Raw genomic sequence first — 17,356 nt, 5'->3', positions numbered from 1 at the left:
CCCTGGGATTGTACATCACCAGGTCCTGACCTCCGAACTGCTGTGCTGATTAACTCACCTGATACAGCTGTGGGCTAAGAGAAGGGGCAAGAAGCCAAAGCACACTTCCTGAGCATCTGTTGGTGCAGGGCCTGTGTCAGGTGTTGGATAGACTGAGGCCCCCGCCCCACACTTAAGGAAGATGAAGATCAGAACAATTCATTACCAACCAGCCAATATGACGTGTAACAGGACACGGTACAGGAATGGGGCATGAGGCCCTACGTCCCCCACACCTTGACCATCTCTTCCTCACCTTAAACAAAATTTCTGGACCCTCTTTGCTGGGAGAAGGAGCTAAGAAACAGTACTCCCACTTCTCAGCTCTTCTTCTCAGCAGAACCTCCTCGGAGATGACACCCACTTCCCCACCTCCTGTTCCTGTGAGCTCAAGGGCTCAAGTGTTTGGACTCTAGAATCCAAGCGCCTAGAGCAGCTGCCTCCGTCACCTTCAGCAAGGCTGAGTACCCCCACTGTGCCTTATTTTCTCACTGTGGAAAGGAAATAATAGTGTTTATCTGTTCCATAACAGTCTTGTGGAGATTAATTAGGGGTGTCCCTGGTACGTGAAATGCATTGGGTGAGTACAAGCTACTATGACAAGGATGGGAGCAAGGGAGCACTGTGGCTTCTGTTTTCTTCTCCTTAGAAGGTTACCATTGGCTGTAACCTTCCTGGTCTCTCTTCCCGCCTGCCTTATCTTGTAGGTGATTTTGCAAGGAGAAACAGCATGTGCATGGCATAGCCCTTCTTTTCTGGGGCTCTTCTGCACCAGGAGCCTCATAGGTCCTGCCTGCCAGACTGGGTAGGGAAGTCCAGCACTGTGTGTCATCTCAGAAAGCCCCTCATTAGGACTATACATTATCATAGACTGAAAATTAGCTGAGAGTAGATTTTAGGTGGTTTTACAACAAAAAAAGGGAGAAGGTAACTGTGCAAAATGATTGATGTGTCGATTCGATACCTATTTCATTACGTACATCAAAATACCATGGTGTACATCTCCTATACATAGGAGATGTATAGGAGATTTAAATTAAAAAAAATTTAAAGCCCACTCACCCAAAAACATAAGCCATGCATTTTCATAGCAGCTTCTCTAGTAATAAAATATTATGATACCCATCTGCCAAGTCAGGGAAGGCAGGCTCAAACTCCCGGACAGCACCCGTTCGAGGGCTCAGTGAGTGCTCAGTACACGGTGGCCCAGATGGATGGCACCCACAGCCACCAGGGCCACTGCTCTGATGGTGTGCCTCCAATCCTTGGCCTTCATCCTGCCCCCGACCTCCATGGTTTCCGGTCTTCCTCCCTGCCAGCACCTTCTTCTTCCCTTGGCTGACCTCTTCTCAACAAAACGCCAAACACTGGCACACCCCAAGTGCAGCTCAGGCTAAACAAAGCCTTTTGCTCTTCTTCAAAGCTCCTGGAGTTCACATTCCTATCCGATCTCCCACCTGTGAGTTCAAGTGCCCTCAAACCCCTCCCACCCCTCAGCCAGTCAAGCCCTGACTTGGAAGTCACCTTTTATCTAGGTTTTAATTTCAGAGAAACAATGGATAATTCATAATGTCACTTACATCCTAAACACTGCAGTGGACAAAAATACCACCTACCTGAAATTTAAGTGGATACACTATATGGATAAATCTGGCATCACTACTTTTGTCCTTCCTCTGCCTTCATGCTCACATCCAGACACATCTAAGATCCCACCCCTCTGGCGCTCTCATCTCTTAGCTCAGAGCCCACTCCACCCAGCAGGCCCCTTTCTACCAAACCCTCTCCTGGCACCCGTCACCTCACACAGCATGGCCCCACGAGGCACCAACTCCTCCCCTGCTTGTCTACACTTGCCCTGTACATGACCACCCTGGCCATGGGGCCTTGCACGTCCCCAAGAGCATGCATAGCGCGGCTCACTCAATCTGGTCCTTCACCTCCCTTCCCTGACCACACCATCTAAAGAGCCCGTCGCCTCACCCTGCTCTTTCCTCCCCCAACCCTTGCCTCATCTTTGCGCCTTTTCTCTTCCTCCAGCAAGGACAGTAGAAGTTAACTGTTACATAAACTACTTTATTTAAATAAAACCAGTAAAGACCCTTTCCCCCTTACACACCAGCACATGCACGCACGCACACCCACACCCTCCCTTTCTGCTCTCTGCCCATGGCCACCTCAAACCCCGAGGTTCTCATCGTGACCAACCTCCCTCGACCTGTAGACCCTGTGTGGAGTCCAGATGCCCACTCATCCCAGTCGCTGGCAGAACATGGGCCTAGACAAGAGCTCTCCACTATCCTGGGGTGGGTCAAAAGGAAGGACCAGTTCTCCCAAGGCACCCAGATCTGGTGTGGCTTCCCTACAAACTGGGAGCACTGTCCCAGGCAGCTGGAGCTGCTCCCCACGGAGGGCAGGACTTTTCACCCCAAGCCAACCCCTCCCTGTAACAAAGGTAGTGAAGAGGGTTGGCAGCCAAGCTTGAGTGTGCCCCGAGGGATCCTGCGGTAGGTATTGAGTTTGGGTAAGAGCAAGGGAGAGCAATTGAGCACCAAATTCCCTAACCCCGCCCTGCAGGAGGGTGCTAAGTCAGTTCAGCATCCTCTACCCAGAAAAAGTAAACACAACTGTGCAGCAAGTGAGGGTGGGAATGACGGGCCTAAGCCTCCAGGACCTCGTGACTTCACCCCCACCACGGGCCCTCTTAGGGACCCACTAGCACCTTGGCAATGTTGAGGACCCAGCCCAGCGGAAACACCGCACCCACAGGAGCCAGTCTGGAGTGGGTGATGTTCCCTATGTTGACAGTGGGGTTGGGTTTCTCTCCCTGACACCAGCTTCCTGCAGGTTCTGTAAGCTCTGCTTTGGGGCACATTGCAGAGCGCCTCGGCTCATGAAAGGGAACGCTGAAGGGAAAGGTGGCGTCTTCCAGAGGCACACAGCACGTCTTACAGGTTACACACGCGCGGGCTGGAACAGGACGGGGGTGCAGGGCGCAGCAGCATATCCAGGGTGCCCTCCAGAGTTGCCTTGGGAAGGGGGGCGGGGCCAGAAAACCAGCGGGAGGGGTGCCTGTCCGTCCCCTCCGACCGGAGTACGCAGGCCCAGCACCCATTTTCTCTGATGAGCTTCCCAGTGCCTTCCAGACCCAGTTCCCTGAGGGAAAAAGCCAAACAGATGGAAAGAGAGGGAGCAGAAAGGGAAAGCAAAGGGTCAATGCCCTGCAGATTGTGATGAGCCAGCAGCAGGGGCAGGCAGAGCGCCGAGGGCAAGCCTTCCGGACGGGTAAGGCAAACAGAGCTGCCTGCTGAAGGGAAGGGGGAGGCTGTGAGAACGCCAGGGCAGGCACAGAGGACTCGACACAGCTGGCCTCTCCAGGGAAGCACTGGAGAAGGGGACCTCCGGGAAGCCGAGGCCCCAGAGGAGAGGGCGTGAGAAGCCTGGGGGCCCCGACCGGCCCAGGACAGCAGATTCAAGCCAGGAACGCCGGTCCCTCCACTACAGGCTGACACTGCGCTGGTGCCGACCCCCACGGACTCCGCCGTCGCTGCCCCGGCGCCCTCCACTCCGGGTTCCCAGCTCTTGGCCGTCCAGACTGACGTGGTCCGAGAGGCCTCGCAAGTGCTCCACGGAGTCGCACTTCTGCAGGTCCGAAGCCACCGTGCGCAGGCTCAGCAGACTCAGGGTGTCGGTGTCGGGGGCGGGGCCGGGCCCCAGGCTGCTGCCCTCCTCCAGCCCCGCACCCTCGGCCCCCTCAATCCCGCTGTCTCCATCCTCTATGTCCTCAGGTCCTGCTTCAGCCCCCACGGGGGAGGAGCGCCGAGGCCCCAGCGGGTGGGGAGGCAGACCCCCGCGGCGCCGCGCGTGAATCTGCTCGCTGATCTGCTCCAGGTTGCGAAGGGCCACTGAGTAGCGCGTCTTGGCCTGAGCGACCTGCTGCTCCAGTTCTGTTACCTTGGCCTTGTGCTCCTGCAGAGGACAGAACAGAGTCAGGCGACCCGTGATGCACGCCCCACCTTACCCAGCACTCTGCACTGAGGTCTGAGGGCCTGCTCCCCCCCACCCCGAGTACCTGGACAGCTGGCTCAGCACCCACCACAGACCCACCACACCCTTCCCAGCTCCACTCGCTCTCTGGGCTGTTCTTCCCAGCAATCCTGCTCCTGACCTGGGCCCCACCTTCCAGGGCCTTCCTCTCCACCAGCTCCTGCTCATCCTCTCCCCACTGTTCCCCTTCACCCCAGGGCTGGTTCTTCTTCCCCATCCCTGGGTTTCCACCAGTTCTTTTCCTCGTTTACCTCCCTTCTTCCAACTATGTTCGCGCCGTCACCAGCCCCCATCCCTGCCTCCCACTCCTGCAAGGTCATCTGGAACATGTGTGCCACCACCCTTCCCCACCACTGGCCGCTGGCCTCACCTTGGCCACTTCACCAAGATGGCCCAGAGAGGCCGACCAGCATCCCCTCCAGCTGCCCTCACTTTCCATGCCTGCCCCTGCCCGCACCCCTACCTAGCCATTCCTCCTCCCCCTCACCCACTCAGCTACCTCCAGGATCTGGCTGAACTGGGCCTTGAGCTCAAAGTAGGGGCGGCTCTTGCCAATGGCCCTCCGGAGCGTCTTCTGCAGGGCTTGGACCCGAGCCTCAGCCTGTTGGCACAGCCGAGTCACTCGCTGGTGCTCCCGCTCACCTCGAAGCCGTTCTTCCTCCGCCTCGTTCACCTGGCCCAGAGGGACACATCACTGAGCCGGGACCCAGGCTTCAGTCTCTGGCATCTGCCCCAGGCTGCCAACCTGAACAATGCCCTGGGGGGAACCCAAACAGGAACATCCTCTGCAAACCCCCAACTGTGTACAGAGCCCGAGACACGCAGGGGAACAGAGCGTCTGTGAGCCTCCAGAGAGCTGATTTCTGTGTCTCTTGGATCTGCTGCCTGACCACTGAGGACCACATCACAGGCACATGCCTCTGAGCCACCTCTTCCCATGTTCTTGCCTCCTGTCACCTGCACCACTGGCTACTCAGCTTTGCTGCTGCCAGGAAAGGGACGCTGGCGCCCACTCAACCACTTGAGCATCAAGGGAATGTGTCAGCACATCACACATCTGCAGCAGCCACTCTCTTCAGGGAGCCCTCAGTGCCAACGGTTAGGGATCTGGGAATGAGAAGAGCCCGTGTGGGGAGCCACAGCTGTACACTGGGTTCTCCAGGTTTCCACACCCTATGTGGGCACCATCCAGGACACGTGGGCCAAGGCTGGATGGGGCTCTGGGGTGCTTCTGCTCAGGGTGTTGGACAGTTGGCCCACTTGTCCTAGTAGACAAAGTGGCTGGAGCCCTCACCTGCTCCCTGTTCCGGGGTAGCTCTAGACTGTACACCATCCCCTAACCCCTCCCCCAGTGCTGTGTGCTCTCATTTGCATGAGCTCTAGAGTAGAAGTGAGGTGCCTGTTCTGTGCAAGGGGCAGATGAAGAATCACAAGCCACAAACACCCCCTGAGGAGCTGACACCTGCCCTGTGCAAGCTGAAGGTGGCAGACAGGGCCAATGGCAGAGATCCTTCCGCTCCCCAGTCCCCTTTCAGGAGCTTGGAAATGATACATAAATTATACTTCAAAACTCGAAGTGTATTGTCAGAGCTCAAAAGCAGGAAAGGGAGCAGATTCTGAAAACAGACGCGAGGAGTCACACAGCTAAACATAACAAAATGTGAATGTTGAATCCAGAGTATCCACCAGGGATGAATTGTTTGGGTTAGTCCCACACCTGGAGGCGAACGTTCGAGAGCCCAGGATGACATTCTAAGTCAGAGGGAGATGGAATATGGGAGGCACTGGAGGCCAAACAGGACAGAAAACGAGGACCAGGTTTTGCCTGAAACAGAATCAAAGTTGAAAGAAGGCGAGAGTGGAGGAAAGTGTGAGGAGGTTAGGTGATAAAGACATAGCACAGAATGGATGAGAACCAGCGAAGGGGACCTGCTGGCACCGCCCACCTCACCTTGCAGGTGGCATGGTTCAGCATCTCCTGCCACGTGGGGTCCAGTCGGTTCTTGTCGGCCATGACGCCCTGCTCAGCCACAAACACCATTTCCCGAGCAGCGTTGTGCATGCTCACGGCTCGCTCATACCGCAGCGCTGCCTTCTGTGTCTCCTGCTGAGCCTGGGGGGAGAGGGATATCAGGACGGGGAATCCCGAGGGACCCCAGCTGCCCATGGAGACCCGTAATAGATGTGAGGATAAGAGAAGGAGGAAGGCCTACTAGCAATGTCGGCTTCATTTCCCAAACTGTGCTGAGGATAAATGCCAAGGAAGCAACATTCTATAAAGAATATTTCATAAGGATATGGACTAGAAGAAATAAAAATTTTGCCAGTGGAGGGTAGGTGTGTGAAATCCAGCACTCCCAAAGGCTGCTAGCCTTTTGCCTAGGGAAAACAAAGGAAAATACAAACCATTTTAGTGTAAGGTGGTTAGCACCATGGACAGAGTCTTACAGAAAAGATGACCTTGAGACCATCAATTCCATGTTCAGCAGGCAAGCTGAAGGAAATAATCGGACAAGTTCAGAGACAGTCATCACAGCCACACCAACCCAGCAAAAAACGAAACAAACCTAACTTTTCAGTTACAGGACATTGGTTAAATAAATAACAGTACATCTAATATAAGAAAATAAGCTGGGCGCAGTGGCTTCTGCCTGTGAGCCCGTCTACTTGTGAGGCTGAGGGAGGAGGATTATTGAGCCTAGGAGTTTGAGGTTACAGTGAGCTATGATCACACCACTGTACTCCAGTCTGGGCAACAGAGCAAGACCCCATCTCTTAAAAAAAAGAAATATTCACTAATCAGTCCTTTAAAATGACAGCATGGATGTATAGTGATTGACCTGGAACCATGTGATAATGCTAGTAAAAGAACGAAACAGCACACACAGTGTAATCTCATTTTGGCGGATATATATATATATATATAACCTCCCCTGTAAGTGTGCCTTTCACATGCAAACCAACCAACCAATACAAAGCCTGGATCCCCAACTAGCTCCTTTACCTACTTCTCACCCACCAAGCCAATATTTCCTCTGCCCTAAGTCATCCCAGGGCCAGGTACTAGACAATTAGAGGCCACCCCTATAGCCCAGGGCCTAGCAAAATTATTCCAACTATCCACTCCTAAGCTTATCCAAACTTGTCTACCCTGCCTCACCTACTCCTTTCCACAAAAATCACAATAAGGCTCCACGCTATGCTTTCTCCTTCACTTCTTCTGCCTCCTGAAGGACCCCAGTTGCTTCCCAGTGTGGCCCTGCATGGCATGGTATGTCCCCTCCTCTTGGGAACAAACTCTTCTTCCAAGGCAGTTGTCTCTGTATCTGTCACCTCAACATGCAGGATGAAAACAAATCCCAGGAAACAAAATGCATGAAACGTGCATGGTAGGATTTTGGGTGGTTTTTGTTTCCTTCTTATTTTATTATGTTTTTCCAAAGGTGAACACACACTATTTGTTAAAAATAATTTGTTACAGAAAAAAGGGGTGTGGGATGGGGAAAAGAGTGAGGAGAAAGCAAAGAAAAGATTCAGAAGAGAGACATGAACCAAAGGGAAGAGGAAATGGCAGTAGATGAAAACAGCAGGATGTTAGAACTGACATATCTGATATACCCTAAAGCCTGGTTCCTGATACGCAGAAGGCACTTAAATATTAGCAGGGCTGAACTAAATGTTCTCCCACACCCTCCCTCACCATTTTATAGACCACGAGCCCAGGGCCCACGGTGGTAAAGGAACCTCTGAGCCCACAGAGCTTGTCCCGACCAGCAGGCCTAGCCCAGGGTTCTACCCTCAGGTCTGGTGCTTTGTCTCTCACTTCACATAGAGACAGAAGAATCCAGGGACAGGCTCAGCATGTAGCCTTCCGCAAACATGGGTCAGCCAGCCGTACCTCCTTAGCCAGCCGCCGAGCCTCATAGTAGGGCCGGGCTTTCTCGATGCAGCTTCCCAAGTGGGAACCCTGTGTATTCAGTTTCCTCGCCGACTCCTGCAGGATCCTCCGATAGGTGGTCCTGGCCTCCTGGAAAGGAACAAGGCAAAGGAAAGGCACATGTTTGGGTCCCAGCTCCTCTCGTTTCTCAGACACACCCCTCCCACTGCCACTGCCTCAATCTGGGAAAGACACAGAGATGCTTCCAAGGACCAGCCCAAGCACACAAGGAAGAAAACACTCACATCCAGCTGAAGTTCCACCTGGTTGATCTCCTCGCTGGCCTGGTTCAGGTGCTCAAGCTCCTCCTGCCACAGAGAGGGGTGGCACATTAGTGCGGTGGAAGGACGCAGCCTTGAGTGAACTGTGCAAGGCAGGAGCAACGGAGAGAGCGCGCCCCACTTGCCCAGGGAAAGGAGGTGAGGCACTCAGGAAAGGAAAGAAGACATGGAGATTGCCACATACTTTCTTGTCTATCTGGGAGCTGACATATACAATCTCACGTAATCCTCACAACTCTACCTTGTTTTGGGTAGTAAAACCCCACTTTTCAGGATGAAGACATTGAGGTTTGGAGAATGCAACACCAATACGCACAGCGTGCAGTTGTGGTGAGTCCTCACGCTCTCCATCAGATCGCGGCACTTCCTCAAACGGAGGGGTCTTCTTGGACCTGAGGGCTCTCTCTCTGCGAGAGGATGGCCACCTGGACCAGGGCAGGGCCACTCAGTCAACACATGTCTACTGAATACTTATCACCTCTCGGGACCCTGACACCTGAGAATTCAGGACATAGAGGTGGCAGCTTACAGCCTGTGAGGAAACCCAGCAGGTCAGCCGCAGGCCCTGGGCAGTATGTGCAGCCTTGTGAGGGGTGGGTGTGGGTGCCCTCTGGGCAGCAAGGTCACCCACCTGGGTGGCAGCAGGTCAGGGTAGGATGCCTGGAACACTTGCTCCCCAGCTGGGAGGGCTTCATAGACACAAAAGTGCCAGTGGATGGCTGGGCGCGGTGGCTCACGCCTGTAATCCCAGCACTTTGGGAGGCCGAGGCAGGCAGATCACCTGAGGTCAGGAGTTCGAGAGCAGCCTGAGCAACATGGTGAAACCCCGTCTCTACTAAAAATATAAAAATTAGCTGGGCGTGGCAGCGTGCACCTTTAGTCCCAGCTACTCAGGAGGCAGAGGCAGGAGAATCACTTGAACCTGGGAGGCAGAGGCTGCAGTGAGCCGAGATCGCGCAACTGCACTCCAGCCTGGGCGACACAGCGAGACTGTCTAAAAAAATTAAATGCCAGTGAAGAACAAAGGGCCAAGGAACCAAAGGGGAGCAGGTACCCTGGGCAGACAAGTTGGCAGCTGAGAAGGTCAGTAAGGCTACAGCACCATGGGAGGTAGTACCAGGCGTTTTTGCAATGGCAAAAGGGTCTCTCAGAGCCTGGTGCCAATGTAACGAAAGCCTGGGGGAGCCAGGGAGAAAAAAGTGGAGGCTGGGACGGGTGTGGTGGCTCACACCTGTAATCCCAGCACTTTGGGAGGCAGAGATAGGCGGATCACTTGAGGCCAGGAGTTCAAGACTGGCCTGGCCAACAGGGTGAAGCCCTGTCTCTAGTAAAAATACAAAAATTAGCTGGGCGTGATGGCACACACCTATAATCCCAGCTACTTGGGAGGCTGAGGCATGAGAGTCACTTGAACCTGGGGGGCAGGGGTTGCAGCAAGGCCAGATCGTGCCACCGCACTCCAGCCTAGGTGACACAGTGAGACTCCATCTCAAAGAAAAAAAAAAAAAAGGTGGAGGCTGTCTGTAGTATTCCAGGTGGCAGAGGAGAGGGCAGATCCCAAGGAAACGCAGGACGCAGAATCACAGGGGCTTGGTGGATGACTAAGGTCAAGATTAGGAAAGTGTATAGAGTCCAAGAAGCCTTTGGCCTGCTTGGGCAATGGGTGACCATGACCGCAGGTGCCTGCAGAGCAGATCCTGTGGGAAGGAGAGACCTGGGGAGAAGTCGCTGGACAAGCTGGTTTGAGTGTCTCCCTGGCCCCTGGAAGGACTGGAGAGAGAAGCAATAGAACCATCCAGGGCTTTCCATGAAATGGCAGAGAGCTGAAAGGGGTACTGGCCTCAAGTCATCCTCCCTTGCCCGAGAAAACACAAAAGTTCCCAGAGCCCCTGGTGAGCCAAGGACACTACTGAGGAGCAGTGCTGGTCTGTGCCAAGGGCCTTGTGCCAGGAAATACCTGGTGCCGAGCTACAGGATTTGCCTTCACCAGCCCCTGCTGTCTCTGGACAGGAGGCTAGACAGGCCAGAGGGACCCAGCCCAGCAAGTGCCTGCTGCCCAGACCCATGACCTGCACTTGGCAGCAATCCCACAATCACTTCCCATTCACATGGCTGTGATGTTGGCCCCCACTCACCTCATTCAGGCCTTTCAGCAACCCAGTGCGGGAGTCAGGCTGACACGCACAATCTTCCTTTTAGTCCCTTCTATCCCTTCTATCCTCCCCCCATCCCCTGCCTTGATCCTGCAAAGATTTGGGTCAGCAGGTAAGAATACAGGAAACCAGTGTAACATGTTAATTACAGTAAAAGGAAGAACACAAAGGTAGAAACCTGTCATGGAATGAGGATGAGGATATGAAATGCACACACCTGCAACAGTGTAGACCCTGCCTAAGGAGGGCCACAAATCTGGCTCTAAACTAGGGGTATCCAATCTTTTTGCTTCCCTGGAACACACTGAAAGAAGAACTGTCCTGGGCTACACATAAAATACACTAACACTAGCTATAGCTGATGAACTAAAAAAAAAAAAAAAAAAAAAAATCGTGGCCTGGCGCAGTGGCTCACACCTGTAATCCTAGCACTTCAGGAGGCCGAGGTGGGCAGACTGCCTGAGCTCAGGAGTTTGAGACCAGCCTGGGCAACATGATGCAAAGCCCATCTCTACTAAAATACAAAAACAATAGCTGGGTGTGGTGGTGCACACTTGTAGTCCCAGCTACTGGGATGGCTGAGGCAGGAGAATCACTTGAATCTGGGAGGCGGAGGTTGCAGTGGTCCGAGATTGTGCCACTGCACTCCAGCCTGGGTGAGAGAGCAAGACTGTCTCCAAAAAGAAATCGCAAAAAAATCTCATCATGTTTTAAGACAAGTTTACAAATTTGTATTGGGCGGTGTTCAAAGCCATCCTGGGCTGCATGCGGCCCGCAGGCCACTGGTTGAACAAGCTTGCTCTCGACTCTCTTGAAGAGACCTACTCAACAGAAATGTAACAGGAGCTGCACGTGGAATTTTTAATTCTAGAAGCCACATTTTTTAAAAGTAAAAAATAAAAACAAAATGAGTGAAATTATAAAAATATATTTAACCCAATATATCCAAAATACCATTTCGACTTGCGGTCAGCATAAAATAATATTATTATCCATACTTACACTTTTTTAAACTAAGTCTTCAAAATCCATATGCACTTGACTCTTAGGACACATCTCAACCTAGACCGTGGCATGTGGCTCCTGTGTTGGATGGCGAAGGTCTAAAAGTTGTTGTATTTGGGTAGATGCATCTACAGTGTCACACAACGCAGTGTCCATAAAATAACTATTCTGGAAGAACAGGCAGCCAACACAGCTCAGGACCCCAGAGGAGGCACAGGGTCAGCACCAGCACTACCAGACACATAGAACTCCAGGTTTCACAGTGCCTTCCTAACAGAGACATCACCATCAACTGACATGGTCACCCTAACTGGCCCTAAAAACGCAATGTCTGTCAAGGTGAAAGGCAACCTATCTCCCTGGGGGCCCAGCTTCCTGTGGCTTGACGTGGCCTACAGGGGCTTTTAGGCTATCTGGGAGACGAGTGACCAGTTCTTTCAGCACCTCCTCTGGAATATTCTTTCTCAGCTCCTTCGCATTTGATAGATGAGAAACAACCAGGCAGAAAATTAGTGACAGACTTGGGTCTGGATCCAGGACCAACCTTTGATCTCACTTTCCTTCCACTGTGACCACCGTCCTGGGACTGAGGACACCGTTGGAAGGACATCTCAGTACAGAAGGAAGTGCTGTCATCTAGGAAAACCACAGCCTGGGCAGGAAAAGGGCAGGGCTTGGAAATGCAGCAAACATTGACTGCGGGAGTTCAGTTGGTAAAGGCCACCCTGCAATGTTCATGTGGCAAATCAAAGTCCAAGACTGGACCCTCACTGGATTCCATGGCCTAAAACGCTCCCAGTCACCAACTTCCAGCTCCTGACAAGACAATCAACGCACCGGACGGCTCAGCATCGGCTGTGACTACTGGAAAAAGGACAGGAAGAGCTGTTGCTGTTTGCAAGTGGCAGGAGTGGGCATTATCTTTCCATATGGGAACTAGCATCCCAACAGCACCTCCAACAATTTACAAAAAGCCATCTGCTGATGGGATCTGTCCCCTCAGAGTCACAAAGCTCTATCTAACAGGACAAGACGATGCCTGGGCAGCAAAGCAGCCTGGAGGGCAAGGTCAGCACGGGAAGGAGGGAGAGAGCCCGCCTCGGGGATACCCAGGGAAAGGCTGAGCAGGAATCCACTGAGGACCTGGGACGGTTTTGGGCAGTCAGCAACACATTCCATTTGGCCTGCTTCACCAGGGACTCCTGGCACTCAGCTGAAATGGAATTCGAGGAGCACAAAGTCTGAATCAGCATGCATTATCCATCAGTGAGCCAGCAGCCAGCAGGGAGGGTGACCTTCCCAGGGCACAGCAGTCAAATTCCCAGGATGCCAGGACACTGAATCAAAGGCATGGGGACTCAGGCTGCAGATGCTCCCACCCCACCTCGTCTTTTGTGCAGACCATCAAAAGACTCAAGCTAATGGTAACTGGGGCCAGGGTGATGACTGTCCTGTGAAAGCTAAATCCATACTTCTAGATGAGGTCACAGAGGTTGCAAAGTCACCCTAAAGAGTTTGGAAAGGAGCAGGTAAACGAGTGCACTCACAGCTGAGGAAAGAACGCAACCACTAAGAGGAGGCTCAAAAGTCACAGAACAGACCCAGGTCCATCCTAGATCCACGCTCCTTTCCTCTTCCCTCCACTGGAGCCCTCTCGAAGTCTGAGGATGAGCCTGGAGGACTCAAAAGAACTCCACTAAGATCGTGACATGCAGACACAGTCAGCAGCCTTCCCTGGAGGGACAGCACACTCCAGGTAGGCACCAGCTGACTTTCTTCCAACTTCCAGAGGAATTCCACCATAAATGGCCATGGAGTTGCCTGCCTGCGAAGGATCCCCAGCCCCAGGTCAGAGAGGGCCTCATCCTAAGGACAGCCTTTCTGGGAGGTTCAGAAAATATCGAAACAGGTGCCCTACCTTTGGGATATACCTGGCCCAGTGGATTTGGCTCTGACTGCGACATTAGAATCCCTTCTCACCCCACCCAGACTAAGAGAATCCACGTGTCTAGAAAGGCTCAGGTAAGGGTATTTTGGAAGCTCCCTGGTGACTTTTTATGGACTCTGGATGGAAATCCAGTAAACGCACTGAGAATCCAGAGGAATGAACACCCACTTAAAGCACTGAAACACGTGATCAGAGCAATGTGCACGGTCTGGTGAACTGTCAACACTAAAAGGGACCTCGAAAGACGAACACCCCAATCTCCTCCTCATCTCGAAAGCCCAACCACAGAAAGGCAAAACGCCGCCGGCCTCCTCCAGGAAGGGCTCCCTCTCTCCCACAGCAAAAAGACAGTAAGTCCCTGCTGAGGGCAGAGCACTGGCCTGGCCACACCTGTGTCATCAAATGAGGGAAGCTATTACTAGACCTTCCCTCCCTGTGCAACCTGCAACACTCCACAACGTGCTGTGCGGTTTAGCAAGAGAGACCAGGGTCTGGTTTACCCTCCTTGCACCAGTGACACCACAAGCTCACTGGAGGCAAAGTAAACCTTACGCCAGCTCAGTGTACTCCAGCTCTCACAGAGCGCATCTGATACAAGAGTCAGTGATGACAGAATGTTCTATTTCTGCACTGTCGGTACTGCTTTTTTTTTTTTTTTTTTTCTTTTTCCCTGAGACGGAGTTTCACTCTTGTCACCCAGGCTGGAGTGCAGTGGCACAATCTCAGCTCACTGCAACCTCTGCCTCCTGGGTTCAAGTGATTCTCCTGCCTCAACCTCCCAAGTAGCTGGGATGACAGGCACCCGCCACAACACCCGGCTAATTGTTTTTATTTTTAGTAGAGACAGGGTTTCACCATGTTGGCCAGGCTGGTCTCGAGCTCCTGACCTCAACTGATCCACCTTCCTCTGCCTCCCAAAGTGCTGGGATTATAGGTGTGAGCCACCACGTCCGGCCGAGGAACTGCATTTTTACATGTTAATTTTAATTGATTGTGTTTAAGTAGCCACATGCAGCTAGTCCACCCTATTAAACAGCACAGTGCAAGTATGACTTCCTACTACTACCATTGCGGACACTGGAAAAATACACAGGAGTGGCAGAGGCCAAGTAAAGAGACCACAGTCGATTCTCCTCTGCAGAAACCTCCTCTGGAGCAGGGCAAGGAAGGCTGCAGGGAGGCACATAATGCTCATTACACAGCCCTCCTCCGCAAGCAACAGAGTGAGAGCTCTTTCCCAAAGTGGTATCTACAAACTATCACCAAGGAACAAGCAAAAAGAGTTTGAGAAAGAACTGTAGACTTGTGTCAGAGCAGAGCAAGAATGAGTTGTGCAAATCAGCTAGACCAACTGCTCACTTTACAGATGAAGAAACTGAGGCTCACAAATGTAAAGAAACTTCCATAAAAATCATAAATCATGGGGTTGGAGGTAGCATGAAACTCAGCCCAAGGCTTTTTTCACTACAACTGATTTCCTCAGAGGATGATAAATCTGTAGAATTAGCAAGAGAAACTGGCTGTTTTCAATGCAATGTCAGGCACAGCAGAAATAAATTACTGACTCATGCCAGAAACGAATGGCTCACCACTGCTCCATTATAAGCATGGACACAGCAGAAGAGGAACCCACACACATACACATATCCCAGGAACCCACACAGAGAGAGAAGGAAGAATGCCAGGACTGGCTTTGATTTCTTCCCAACTCACTGGAGTAATCCCATAAAGGTTTGCTGACAGGTAAGCCTAGGAATTTGAGCCTTCGTATGTTCTTGCTCACCCATGGAAGAGTCACCTCCACAACATCAGAGTCTTGGAGATGTGACCGGACCAAATGGCAGACTCAAGACCCAAACATGCAGAAGCATCCTCGTCATCACCTGCCCAAGAAGCTTCCTCAGGAAGTCCTTCTCAGCCAATCTCCTGAAACACTGCAACCCAGCTTTGACTGGCCAGGCATCTCTTCCACATGGAGTTGGTCTTCCTCACTTCCTCACCTTCCCCAGGTCTCCTACACAAAGATCTGCCTGTCCTACTAACTAGACTGTAGACACTCCAAGGCAATAAATGCTCTTCCATTCCTTTAGGAGACCCGCCATCCTGAGGGCCAGGTGTGTATGTTACTAAGGATTGGCCACAACAAAAGTTACAAATCCTTGAACATATGGGGTTTCTTTATAGATCTCAAGTTGACGCTACCTTTATAACACTGGAAAGGTCTGTTTACCAGAGTGAAACACATTATCAGAGCAATGTGGGCTGCATATCCCTGGAAGGTACTGCTGAGAAGGTGAGAAAGGGGAAAAGATTCTCTCACGCAGCCTCAAAACTGCCTCCCAATATCAAAGTCATCTCCTCTCACACAGCATCCCTAACTAAGGTGGCAGCCCCTCTGCTTCTCTGCAAAGTACAACACTCCTACCCTCCACTGACCTAAAGTGTGCCTCCTCCGTCTGCTGCCAAGTGACACTTTGCTCCTTCAGTGAAGCTTTCAGCAATGCCTGCCAAGCACTCAGGCCAGGCCTTTCTCTGCACTCCCTCAGCACTTCAGACACACAACTCTTTTGGAACTTGTCACATTACTCTGCAATGATTTGTTGACAAACTTGTTCTCCTTTCCTGCCCCAGCTGACTGGGGACAGAATAAGTCTAAGCTCTCATTCATCCGACACTCTTTAGGGAGGCTGGAATCAGGGCTCTCCTCCTCTCCCTGCTCTCAGTGTTCTCACCTGTATTCTAGGATCCAGTTCTTCCTCCTCTCTTGGGGACAATTTGGCCTCACTGCTGCTGCTTCCACCTCCTTCTGGCTCTTCTGCGACTGGGCTCCTAGGGACTTCATCCTCTGCCACTTCAGGCCGCAGTTCCCCCTGTGGGGTTTCCCGCCCTCCTGGAACCTGTCTGAGCTCGGCCATGCTGACAGGGAGAGGGCAGAGCCCTATGCACAAGAGAGGACTGACATGCTGGGACCAGGGCCCCAGCTTGGGGCTTCCTGGGTTCTAGATGGCCAGGAGAAGGGTTTCTCTTCTCAAAAGGCAGAAAACGTGGGCACAGGAAGAACCTCACACTAGGTTAGAGGTTGACATTCAAGTTGTCAGTGGGGTTCTTAGAGCTGAAGCCTTGTCTGTGCAAAAGTTCTTCCCTTCCCGCCACAGGGAGTCCACTATGAGAAACCCGGAGCAACAGCTCCAAGGCGGGGGGCAAAGGGGGCTTGGATCCTGGGCCGAGGCCTGCTAGGAGGAGCACCATTCGGGAGGGTGGAGGCAGGCGCCTCCAGGCTATGGTGGCAGCTGGAGAGAGAAGGTTGGGCCCGAAGTGAGGCTGTAGGATGAGCGTCTCTGGAGAGCTGCAGAGAAACAAAGGCCAGGTCATGTCAGCATCAAAACCGCGGCCACCAGCCCCTTCCAACTCTACATAGCCTCCCAAAAGCTACACTCTCACCACGCCCCCACCCATGTATTCCGACCAGTCCCTACCTCAACTTCTCTCCTTAGCCTTCAAGGACTTCAGATTCTACTCTTCCTCCATCCCAGCTCCTCTCGACCCAGCCCCTCCCCAGCCAGCGCCTTCGAGACTTTCCTCTGCACCCCTAGGCTTTCCTCCATCTCCTGCGGTCCCCCGCTCTTCCCACTCCACCCCCGCCCGGCTTTGCGATTCACCTTGTAACCCCGAGCCCCACCCCACCTTTTCTGTCCAACCCCAGAGACGATCTAAGCCTCCCGTCTCCAATTCCACACTCTTCTGCAATCCCAAGGACCCTACTCCCGGCCATTCTACCCAGCCATGCGCAAAAGCCCCCCTCACAGCCTTACCTCAGTTTACATTCCCGTCCGCGGAGCTTCTAGGCAGCAAACAATCTTCCCCCTCCCTCCCCGCAACAAGCCGATCCAACCAAAAACGACCAGGCAGACCAGAAGCGGAAATACGTCATCGGTGAACAACGCCC

General features: G+C 52.7%; 1 protein-coding gene across 4 annotated transcripts; it reads right to left on the bottom strand.

Moving 5' to 3' along the window:
- Positions 1-2,094: 2,094 nt before the first annotated feature.
- On the bottom strand, positions 2,095-17,348 carry LOC105463339 (SH3 binding domain protein 5 like). Of its 4 annotated transcripts, XM_011710373.3 has the most exons (8): positions 17,223-17,348; positions 16,143-16,756; positions 8,269-8,331; positions 7,985-8,113; positions 6,038-6,199; positions 5,804-5,911; positions 4,586-4,759; positions 2,095-4,008 (listed from the first exon to the last, which is right to left on the bottom strand). In XM_011710373.3, the coding sequence occupies exons 2-8, from the start codon at positions 16,323-16,325 to the stop codon at positions 3,538-3,540; spliced, it is 1,290 nt and encodes a 429-aa protein (XP_011708675.1). In that variant the 5' UTR covers positions 16,326-16,756; positions 17,223-17,348; the 3' UTR covers positions 2,095-3,537. The 4 variants fall into 4 exon arrangements, with proteins under 4 accessions (XP_011708675.1, XP_011708676.1, XP_024642955.1 ...); XM_011710374.3 differs by lacking the exon at positions 5,804-5,911; XM_024787187.2 differs by lacking the exons at positions 7,985-8,113; positions 8,269-8,331; positions 16,143-16,756; positions 17,223-17,348 and adding an exon at positions 6,300-7,978.
- Positions 17,349-17,356: the final 8 nt, after the last annotated feature.

Source organism: Macaca nemestrina, chromosome 1, assembly GCF_043159975.1.
Source record: "Macaca nemestrina isolate mMacNem1 chromosome 1, mMacNem.hap1, whole genome shotgun sequence".
Taxonomy (NCBI): domain Eukaryota; kingdom Metazoa; phylum Chordata; class Mammalia; order Primates; family Cercopithecidae; genus Macaca; species Macaca nemestrina.
The sequence above is the reverse complement of the archived record's forward strand: the minus strand, read 5'-3'. Positions and strand labels throughout refer to the sequence as shown.